General features: G+C 37.1%; 1 protein-coding gene across 1 annotated transcript in view; it reads right to left on the bottom strand.

Annotated features, from left to right (window-relative positions):
* The window catches only part of LOC133544965 (phospholipid phosphatase-related protein type 4-like), a 91,434-nt gene that overhangs the window by 24,860 nt on the left and 53,916 nt on the right, over positions 1-12,658 (bottom strand). The window contains exons 5-7 of the mRNA XM_061890223.1: positions 9,810-9,867; positions 9,523-9,696; positions 1,514-1,649 (exon numbers count right to left, since the gene is read on the bottom strand). Of these exons, the coding sequence (XP_061746207.1) occupies positions 1,514-1,649; positions 9,523-9,696; positions 9,810-9,867 (368 nt within the window). The remainder of the gene's footprint in view (positions 1-1,513; positions 1,650-9,522; positions 9,697-9,809; positions 9,868-12,658) is intronic.

Below are 12,658 nucleotides of genomic sequence, written 5' to 3'. Positions count from 1 at the left end.
ATGGCCCCTCCCACGAGTGGTGAGCCCATTGGAGGGCCAGCTAATAATTCATGATAAAATATTTGATCACACATAACAGAGAGCTGACACACAAAAATGTATATTCAATATGTTTTTGGCAATTTTTTTTTTTTTGGTACAAAATTAAAAAAATATCAAAATGGCCTGACATATTTGAACGTTTCAGTATGTGGCCCTTGGTGGAAAAAGTTTGGACACCCCTGATCTAGCGTTACGCCAAAGAATAACTTACTGAAATGTTTATACACAGTGTTACTGTTCAAACTGTGTGTAACGTTACATTGGCTAAAAGTATTAAAGGCCTACTGAAACCCACTACTACTGACCACGCAGTCTGATAGTTTATATATCAATGATGAAATATTAACATTGCAACACATGCCAATACGGCCTTTTTAGTTTACTAAATTACAATTTTAAATTTCTGGGGAGTTTCGTCTTCGAAAGGTCGTGTAATGATGACGTGTACGCAAGACGTCACAGGTTTTTAGGAAGTATGAGCGCAGCGCACACATACAGCTTAATGTCGTCTGCTTTAACGGCATAATCATACAGTTTTTGGGACATCTGTGTTGCTGAATCTTTTGCAATTTGTTCAATTAATATTGGAGAAGTCACAGTAGAAAGATGGAGGTGGGAAGCTTTAGCCTTTAGCCACACAAACACACGGTGATTCCTTGTTAAAAATTCCTAGAGGTGAAACTTTCCTATGGATCAGAGCGCGGTCAAGAGAACATGGATCCTGACCACTTGTCAACCAGCAGGTTTCGGTGAGAAAATTGTGGTTAAAAAGTCAGTTCTTACCGGAGAAAAGCTGAGCTTGTGCCGTCCATAGCTGCCGTCGACTCCCCTGAGACATTGGCGTCAAGACACCCGTGGAGACACCCTTCCGACTATCAGGTAATATTAAACTCACTCAAACACTAGCAACACAATAGAAAGATAAGGGATTTCCCAGAATTAACCTAGTAAATGTGTCTAAAACCATCGGAATTCGTCCCAATGCAATCGCGTTTTTTTTGTTAGTTTTTTTTCTAGTCGGTCGCTATCAATATCCTCAAACACAAATCTTTCATCCTCGCTCAAATTAATGGGGAAATTGTCGTTTTCTCGGTCCGAATAGCCCTTTTTGTTGGAGTCTCCCATTAAAAACAATGTGAATATGTGAGGAGCCATCAAACATGTGACGTCATCGTCTGCGATTTCCGGTAGAGGCAGGGCTTTTATCTTAGCACCGAAAGTTGCGAACTTTATCATGGATTTTCTCTACTAAATCCTTTCAGCAAAAATATGGCAATATCGCGAAATGATCAAGTATGACACATAGAATGGACCTGTTTGAATAAGAAAATCTAATTTCAGTAGGCCTTTAAATGTACTTAAACCAAATAATAAATGTACGTTAAAGCAGTATAAATATTACTTCAATATGTGAGTTGATGTGCACTTATGTTAAGTTTATATTAAAAAAAAAAAAACATGGTTTGCTCACCTTGGCGGTTGTTGCTCACTTCTGATTGGCTGACACTCGGCACAGAAGGTGGGGGCGACTTTCTTAGGGTGAGGGCGGGTCGTCGCTTTCTTGGCTTGGCTTCGCAAGGCTGGAAACTTCCCACTGCATAAATGCCCTGAATAGAAATATACACTGAATGTCAGTGGTGTGACGTCAGGGCCAGCAGGGCCTTCTCTGCTGGCCTAACATAACCAGAAATCATAATCATAATTAAAGATAAAGTATTTTTTAAGTTACTTTCATAAATATCTATAAGTATTCATATTCTCTTCATGTCACTCATTCCAGCGCTGTTGTTTTTAGTTTAGAGTTTTTTATCAAATCAGAATTCAGCTAGCTTATGTTGCCATGCCTTACCAAATCTGCCTGAGGCCTTTAGTATCAACAATGCGGGTGTCCGTGCACTGTAAGCGAACAGGGACATACAGTGATAGACAGTTGCGAAAGACAATCAGATCGCGAGTTGTTGTCAGTAAGGCCTTCAAGATGGCATAAGGCAGATATATATATTGTGATTTTATGAGCTAGGTAACATAAGAACTCCAATACCCAGCATGCCACAGCGCATGCGCAGTAGCCCCGTTTATGGGGTAGCTAGATGTTTTTGATGAGCACGCTGTGGAGTAAACTAAAAACTCAGCCAACACGCCTCGCCTGCATCTTTTACGATTAGACAAGACAGCACATATATTTGGAAGACCGTTTTCAAGAAGGATAATTAGAGAGAAATTACATCTTGTGATACCATGTCGGCCAACTCCGGAAGCTAGCTTAGCCGTGATGAAATGGGGAAATGCCCGCTACACAACGAGCGGCACCACTGGCTTATACGGCGTCAGAGGGCTCTACCAATTGTGAGCACAAAAAAATGTATGTCATTATTTTTTCACGTTAAATATGTTTTTTGCAATTTTTATTTTGACAGTACCACATAAGATATGTTGTAATTGCTGATAAGGGTTTATTGATTTTTAAATGCGCCAGAAAATAACCCATTTTGTACACTGTTGATGTGGTTCAGTGCGCAGTAAATGTGTTTGTGTATGGTATTTATCCAGAAATTACCATTATGGTATTTTGAGAGGTAATCATTGAAGTCGGACATCACTGAAGGCCTAGGTGGGAAACGCACGGCCCGCCACTGCTGAATGTACAATACTCAGAAATGTTGTACGTACGTATGTATGTATGTTTATGCATGTACTGTATGTACTGTATGTATGTACCCTGTCAAATATACACTGTGAATGTACAGTCCAAAAATACACTGTGACTGTACAGTACTTGGAAATGTATTTATTTACTGTATGTATGTTTATGCATGTATGTACTGTATGTACGTGCACGGTCAATTATACACTGTGAATGTACAGTACTTGGAAATGTATGTATTTACTAAATGTATGTACGTATGTACAGTACAAGCCAAATGTTTGGACACACTTTCTCATTCAATGTGCTGTCTTTATTTTGTCACTATTTACATCGTAAATTTTCACTGAAAGCATCAAAACTTGGAATAAACAAATGTGGAGTTACGTACTTAAAACAAAAAGTGATACACCTAAAAACATGTTTTATATTCTAGTTTCTTCAAAATAGCCACCCTTTGCTCTGATTACTGCTTTGCACACTCTTGGCATTCTCTCAACAACCTTCAAGAGTTAGTCACCTGAAAGGGTTTTCACTTCACTGGTGTCATAGTTGTAATGCCGTCAGTGACAATCTACAAGGTAAATAGCAATGAAAATAATGAAAACGCATTGAAATGAGAAGGTGTGTCCAAACTTTTGGCCTGTACTGTATGTATGTATATGTATGTATGTATGTATGTATGTATGTACACTTTCAAACATACATTGTGAATGTACTATATATATATATATATGTATATATATATATATATATATATGTGTGTGTGTGTGTGGGAAAAATCACAAGACTACTTCATCTCTACTTCATCTCTAAAATCTCCTGACGATTGTAGAGATGAAGTAGTCTTGTGATTTTTCCCACACCTACATATTGCGCTCTACCACGGTATCGAGCACTATTCTCTGGATAATCCAATCAAGACATATATATATATGTATATACATATGTCTTGATTGGATTATCCAGAGAATATATTGCGCTCTACCACGGTATCGAGCACTATTCTCTGGATAATCCAATCAAGACATATATATATATATATATATATATATATATATATATATATATATATCCATCCATCCATCCATTTTCTACCGCTTATTCCCTTTCGGGGTCGCGGGGGGCGCTGGCGCCTATCTCAGCTACAATCGGGCGGAAGGCGGGGTACACCCTGGACAATATATATATATAATCCAATCAAGACATATATATATATATATATATATATATATGTCTTGATTGGATTATCCAGAGAATAGTGCTCGATACCGTGGTAGAGCGCAATATGTAGGTGTGGGAAAAATCACAAGACTACTTCATCTCTACAGAACTGTCTCATGAAACAGTTCTGTAGAGATGAAGTAGTCTTGTGATTTTTCCCACACCTACATATATATATATATATATGTACACCTACATATATATATATATATATATATATATATATATATATATATATTCACTGTGAATGTACAGTACTTGGAAATGTCGTTTGTATTTATGTATGTACATGTATATGTGTATGCACATTGTATTAATGCACATTGTCAAAGATACACTGTGAATGTACAGGTCAAATATACACTGAATGTACAGTACTTGGAAATGTTGCATGTATGTATGTATGTATGTATGTACACTGTCAAAGATACACTGTGAATGGTACTCATACATACTCACACGGTACTCATAAATGTTGTACGTATGCATGTATGTACTGTATGTATGTACACTGTCAAAGATACAGTGTGAATGTACAGTACTTGAAAATTTTGTAAGTATATACTGTATGTATATGTGAATATATCTATGTATATTGTCAAAAATACACTGCAAATTTACAGTACTTGTAAATGTTATATGTATGTATGTATGTATGTATGCATGTATATGTATGTATGTACTGTATATAGGTACACTGTCAGATATACTGTGAATGTTCAGTGCTCGTAAATGTTGTACGTATGTATGTATATGTGTATATATGTATGCACATTGTCAAATATACACTGTAAATGTACAGTACTCGTAAATGTTATATGTATGTATGTATAATAATAATAATAATAATATATTTTACTTGTAAAAAAGCACTTTACGTTGAGCAAACTACATCAAAGTGCCACAGTGTAAAAAATAGTAATAATAATAATAGCAAAAAGATAATAAAAATAAATAAAATATACAACTAGAAACAGCCCAATAGCTAGAACCAGCATGTATGTATATGTATGTATGTAGTGTATATATGTACACTGTCAGATACACTATGAATGTGCAGTATTCGTAAATGTTGTATATATGTATGTATGTATACGTGTATGTATGCATGTACATAGATACGCTGTCAAAAATACACTGTGAATGTACAGTACTCGTAAATGTTGTATGTATGTCTGTATATGTATGTATGTACACCAGGGGTCTCAGACACACGGCCCGCGGGCCAATTGCGGCCCGCAAGATGTTATTTTGCGGCCCCCACCTTAATATGAAAGTTTACTGTTAGTGCGGCCCGCGAGTTTTATATGAATGCCGCTTGACAGCGTTTTGTGCAGAGCTGAGGGAATCTACCAATCACGGTGTGGTATGTGGCTGTGGCGGGCTGAACATTGACGTCACCTGTGTGATGCAAGCAGAGAAACGTTTTGCCGCTTTTCCACTAGACCCGCACACCCTCTTCCTGCCTTCCTTCCTCCTTCGCTCGCTCGCCTGCTCGCTCTCTCTCTCTCGAGCGCTTTCTGTCACTGTGTGTGTGTCTCTCTCTCGCTCCCTCCCACCCCCGGCGCCGAAGCACTCCGCCGAAGGACCGAGCGATAATACAAAACTGTGGTGCACTGGACCCCAGTGCTGATACTCCGACAGAGAGAGTCGCTGGGCTAATCAGACGTGTAACACGTTAGTCGTGATGTTAGCCCGTTTGGGCCTAATTGTGCTACTGTAACTGTAAACTCCAGGGCGTAACCTAACCTTCTGGTATCTGGCAGCTCTCTCGCCAGAATTTGACCATAAAAGTGGTTGTAAAAGGAAAAACAGTACCGTTGGTAATTTAACAATTAAGTTTTGGCGACTGAGCTGCCAAATTTTTACTGTAATTGTTTTTCGTCTAGTTAAGACATCTGGAGCCATTATTACTAATAATATTGGTATCAATTAATGATAATGTTTCTATTGCAGTAATCTTTCATTTGTTGTTGTTAATTGGCTTCGGACATCACAAACACATTTCCGCCAAGTGGGAATTTTTGTAATAAATCTAATATTGAAAACAAATTATTATTAAAAAATATATATATAACTACCTACTAAATATGTTTCCAAAATTCTGGGAACCCTCTTGATATGAAATATTCAGTCACCTTAACACTCATTTAATACTGTGGAGTAATGCTTCCTGAGGCTGAGCCAATCAGTGGCCACATTATATTTAGTATGATGAATGTACAGTATTTGTTTTTTGTTCATCAGAAATTCCAAAACTGCTTTAAGAACGTCATCATTCTGTACAGAAAATCCCCTTCAGACATATGACCAGAACTCATCTACCTACTACTATTGTACTACTACTACTGTACTACTACTACTACTACTATTATAGTACTACTAATATTACTATTGTACTACTACTGCTACTACTATTATACTATTATTGTACTACTATTGTATTACTACTACTCTAATACTACTAGTACTCCTATTTTACTACTACTACTACTACTAACACTACTACTACTATTTTATTACTACAACTACTGTACTATTACTACTACTATTGTACTACTATTTTACTACTACTACTCTACTACTTCTACTATATTACTACTACTACTGTACTACTATTGTACTCCTACTACTCCTACTATTGTACTACTACTACTACTACTACTATTGTACTACTATTGTACTACTATTTTACTACTACTACTACTGTACCACTACTAGTACTACTATTGTACTACTACTACTACTATTACTATTGTACTACTATTTTACTACTACTAATGTACTACTACTAGTACTACTATTGTACTACTACTACTACTACTACTACTATTGTACGACTACTACTACTATTACTATTGTACTACTACTAGTACAACTGTACTACTACTATTGTACTACTACTACTTCTAGTATTGTACTACTGCTACAACTTGTTGTATTACTTCTAATACTACTACTGTACTACTACTACTACTATTGTACTACTACTACTACTTCTAGTATTGTACTACTGCTACAATTTGTTGTATTACTACTAATACTACTACTGTACAACTACTATTACAATTTTACTACTACTACTACTAGTATTGTACTACTACTACTATTGTACTACTACAATGGTAGTGGTACAATAGTACTACTACAATAGCACTTTTCCAAATTCTCTCGATACATCTCAACCTTGCTGTGAAAAAGAGCTTCCGCCAGGTTTTTGAACGTACGCACGCTTATTACAGGAGGCCACTGGTTTTGCAAGTATAATTTGATGTCTCGTTACTTCTGACTTTCTGCTTCATTGTGTCTGTTTCTTTCTAGTTTTGTGTTACTTTTATCTGGCTTGTTACATTTACCCCAAGCAGTGTTTTCCTTTTGGACTACTTACAGTATATTCATTTTGTCTGAGTTATACTTTTTTTAAAACTTTTTTTCTGGCATTATGCTTTGCTGTCCGTTACTTTTTGCCAATTTGCCTCAACTTTTGTAAATGAAATAAACAATAAAAATTATTTGCAACCTTGCATCTTGGCTTCCTGCATCACAACACCTAACAGTAACATGCTGAGAGTCGAGGAACGTGTACACTCAAACTTCCTTGTCTGGGTAATTTGTGGACATGCCCTACACCTGTAGAATTGTAATGGAAAACATTTATGTGCTTTTGTATTAACGACAGTATTACTGTGAAAAGCACATTCTGACCAGAGAATGGCATTGTCCGCATGACTCACTGTGAGAGTATCCCTCTCCTTTCTCATTGCTCAATTTGAAACTCTCAGCTTCTTCATTCCAGTTAACAGTGCACCATTGTCTAAACTGTTGGTACTTCCGCTGTTGTTGTGTCATTTGCTCTCTCTCCTTTCCAAACTGAGCATACTCCCCCACTCCATCCAGTATTCAGTGTAAAATGAAGCAAAACACATTCCTTCCATGTGACCTCTGTTTTTTGAAATGCTCGAGATTTTCAAATAAATTTAAGAAAGACTTTTGTTTGACTACTTGACTAGAAAATTTCAAAGTAGTATTAGCAGGGGTTCTAAAACTTTTTTGACCTCAGGGCACAGATTGTTTCACTACCGAGGGGTCTGAGACACACTGACATTAGCACTGAATTAGTAATATTGCCCTGGATTTTAATCATATTCAATAATTATATCTGAACTACTTACAATATACAACCTTGTCAAATGATATGAAACCATGTGTCAATTACAAAGAGTATTATTTATTTAAAACATAAACCTTAGGTCAGGGTAATTAGAAAAATAAGTAATAGCCAAATATACTGCATATGAAGGGACTCGTAAAATACTGACAAAAAATACATTAGCTCAAATAAATAACAAAATTAGGATTGAATATGTTTCTTTAGCTCCAGACTTCTTCTGTTTGTTTGATACTGCCACACGTGTTGGAAAAGTGCATTTCAAGAATGCGGACCACAGCTGAGAAACAGATCTTTTTTGGCAGCGCTCTTGGCCGCCAAAAAATATCCCTAGTAAAAAGGAAGTCAGCTTCCTTGAGGTTTCTTGATTCACTCTGTTAAATATTGCAGTTTCTGGGTTGTCTTCTTCATTAATTTCAGCCTTTACCTTGTCTTGAAAGGGTATTTGTTACTTTGCAGGCATCGTGTTTCTACTACCTGTGAATTTGCAGACATTACGACATGTTACATGTCTCCTCTAACATTTTTGACATGAGCTCCTTTCATCGCCCTTTTTTGAATAATGAACAGGTTTTAAATATCTAAATCGGGGGTGTCCAAACCACAACCCACGGGTCAAGAGCGACCCGCCGGTTTGTTAAGTGTGGCCCGCGAGACGTCACAATTTCAATAAGAAATCTGACCCTCGGGGTTCCTCTGACTTACTTTAAAATATCTTACAGAATAATCTCTGCAAATTTACCACCATTCTGGTAATAATGTTTGGTAACAAATATTGTTAATGACCATGGATTTCACTTTGAATGGTGAAACGGCACAGCATTTTTATATATGACCCAATACAAACAACCTTCCCCAGTTTTAGAGCAACAAAAAAATATTAATTTAGTATATCTGAAAATATAATTGCTTAAAGTTTACCTCCATCTTGTGAACAAAGTAATTCATTATTGTTAATGACTACAAATTTCACTTTGAAGTGTATACAGTACAGCATTTAACTGAATGACCCAATCCAAACATCCTTCCCTAGTCATAGCGCAACAACAAAACAAATAATTTTTTATATCTGAAAATATAAATGCTTAAAGTTTACCTCCATCTTGTTAACAATGTGACCAATTGTTGTTAATGACCACCAATTGCATTTTAAAGTGTACATAGCACAGAATTTTATATATGACCCAATCCAAACAACCTTCCCGAGTCATAGCACAACAATAACAAAAACATTTAAATATCTGAAAATATATTTGCTTACGGTATACCCCCATCTTGTTAACAATGTGACTAATTCTTGTTAATCACCACGAATTGCACTTTGAAGTCTACACAGCACAGCATTTACTTGGATGACCCAATCCTAACCATGTACTTTCAAATAAATTCTGAGTAGCACATTTCAATGTACAGTGCAGAGGAGAGAAAATAGTGAATGCATTACCAGATAAATAGCAATAGCTGTCCCTAGCATCCATCCACAGTAGACATCCACAGGGTGGTTTCTGAACTGAATAATCCTGGTGAGTCCGGCCAAGATGGCCAACATGATGAAAGAAAACACCAAAAGAGGCTTCAGCAGCTTGGTGGAGTCCGTCAGCACTGTGTTAAAATACATCTGGAACACATTGGAATATTTTCAATATATATGCGATATTTGTCTTCCCCAGTTGTTCCAGTTTAAGTCCAAACTAATGGTTTTCTTTAATACTTACTAAGAAGTGTACTTACTGAGACATAGACCGCTCCAAAGGCAGCCAAGGTTGCATGCTGGGAGGGGAAGGACTTCCTGTCAGGAGAAAGGGTGTATTTAAAAATAATATGATTTAAAGGTGGACGGATAATTTGTTTGTTTTTTTTTGTTCTTGTTGTCAATGTGTAAAGGTAAAGTAGACCCTTCATTTTGGACCAGAAATGCAAAAGGTTCTACTGCTTATATCAGTCTTTCTGCAACCATGACTGTCAAAAAGGCTCACAGTGGAAAACCCATCAAGGAGGTTTTACTGGACTAATAACAAAACAATGACTTCATTGATACAATGTACAGCATCAGTTTATATCCTGAAATCACAAAGCCAAGCAGTTTCACAGGACACTGTGCCACGCTTATTGATAATATTTTTACCAATGATTTTGATAATAACACTACAAGTGGTCTACGTATAACCGACGTTACAATATATGATGGAAACTGCAAAAAGAAAATGAAAGACAAAAATAATTTTCGAAGACTGCACAGAGAAGACGATGATTGCTTTCAAAATTAGCTCCAAAAGCAAGATTGGGACAATGTCTACAATGAATAAGAGGTTGATGAAGCATATGAACATTTCTTAAACAAGTTCATAATACTTTATGACAAACATTGTCCATGGAAACATCTCACTAGTAGGCAGAGAAAGAATAATCAACCATGGATGACAAAAGGGTTAAAAATTATTGTAAGAAGATTAGATTAGATCACACTAAATAGTACTTTATTTATTCCTTCAGGAAAATTTAAATTTTCAGCACAATCCCATTCAAGATCAGACAAAAATTACAGGGAGACAGAACAGGATCGCTGACGGCTCTGCCGGCTTCCAGCGCCCTGTACAAAAAAGGTGAGATACAGGTAAACAAGTGGGGGGGAATGGGAGAAAAAAATAGAAGATTAAAATAAAATAAAATAAAAAAAATCGGTCTAAGCCTGGGCCCGTGGAGAGGGCGTCCAGACTGAGGCCAAGGGAAAAAACAACAACAACAACAACAACTCATAGCCATAGTACACATCCCTCTCACATGTGTATAAGAAGGAAACACCAAACATCAACGAACACAAAGGACATGAAAGAGATTAAAGCAGCGGATACAACCAGCCACTTCTACATACAGCTATGAATAAAAAGTAAAAGAAACATATACACTGTGGTAGCCTCTGTGGTGTTCCACGCCATCGTCCGCTGGGGTGGAGGGAGCATGGCCAGAGACAGGAGCAGACCCAACAAAGCAACCAAGAGAGCAGACTGCACTCTCGGCCGCCAACCAACTCTCGGCCAGTGTCCAGTCCGCATGGATGAGCAAGGATACGTCCAAGGAGACTGAGGTGTCCGACACCTGCTCACCCAGCCAAGACACCACGAAGACTCTCCGTCGCGGCGCTCAGTGCTAGCTCCGCAGCCCTGTCCCCTCATCCGCATCTCCTCCAGTCCCTCCAAACCCACTCCGGTGTGGCAGAGACCCAGCAGCTGGTCTCCATGGCCAAACGACTCCCGGGAGGCAGATCCAGAAGTCCACAAAAAAGCACCGCAGAGGTAACGAAAGTGCCACCCCTTGTCACACAGTCCCAAAAGGCAGAAAAATATATATATAACACATGAAATCAAGAGGGAAATACGAAAGGATGACACAAGAGCACAGAGCTCCTGACAACAGCAGCCACTACAGTGAATACACTATATAGAAAATGTATGGCACAAAGAACTGCAGAGGCAGAAATTAAGTACAAAACGTATAAAAACAAGTTAACAAACATACTACAATCATGTAGAAAATAATATTACAGTGAATTATTGGACAGGAACAAAAATAATATGAGAGCAACATGGGCATTTTCAACAGCATTATTAAAAATGGCACTAAGAGGGATTACCCCCAATACTTCTTAGATGGAAATAAACATCATGACAACATAAAAAGAAGTAGTTGAAAGCTTTAATAATTACTTTGTAAATATTGGACCAAAATTGGAACAAAGGATTCCAGACCCAGTTTCAATTGAGGACTATAATGATACTCTAGAGCGAAATCCCAACTCCATGTTCCTCAGTAATGTGACACAGGAGGAAATAGTTACAATCGTGAAAAAATGTACATCCGAGACATCAACTGATTGTAACGGCATTGATATGGAAACAATAAAAAAGGTTATTGAAGAGATCTCAGGACCATTAATGTATATTAGTAAACTATCATTTCAAACAGGTACATTTCCAAACAAAATGAAAATAGCTAAAGTTGCACCAAATTATAAGACTGGAGACAAACATTTATTTACAAATTATAGACCTGCTTCTTGACTTCCACAATTTTCTAAAATCATTGAAAAACTGTTCAATAATAGATTAGAGAGTTTCATAAATAAAAATATAATACTCGAAGAGAACCAATATGGATAAAGAGCTAATGTTTCAACTTCAATGGCTTTAATTGAAATTACAGAAGAAATTACCAATGCAAGCGATAGTAAAAAAAAATGTGCGCCAGCAGTGTTTATGGATCTAACCAAAGCATTTGACAAAATTAATCACAATATTTTAATCAAAAAACTAGAACGATATGGCATCAAAGGGTTAGTCTTAAACTGGATAAGAAGTTATCTAACGAACAGTAAACAATGCGTGAAGCTAGGCGAACACACTTCTACAACGCTAAATATATATCCTGTGGTGTACCTCAGGGATCAATCCTAGGACCTCAATTATTCACTCTCTATATAAATGACATTTGTAAAGTTACAAGAGATTTAAAGTTAGTATTATTTGCGGAGGCTTCACGGTGGAAGAGGGGTTAGTGCGTCTGCCTCACAATACGAAAGTCCT

Source organism: Nerophis ophidion, linkage group LG28 (assembly GCF_033978795.1).
Source record: "Nerophis ophidion isolate RoL-2023_Sa linkage group LG28, RoL_Noph_v1.0, whole genome shotgun sequence".
Classification (NCBI taxonomy): domain Eukaryota; kingdom Metazoa; phylum Chordata; class Actinopteri; order Syngnathiformes; family Syngnathidae; genus Nerophis; species Nerophis ophidion.
Note: the sequence above shows the minus strand (reverse complement) of the source record. Positions and strands in the feature narration are given on the sequence as shown.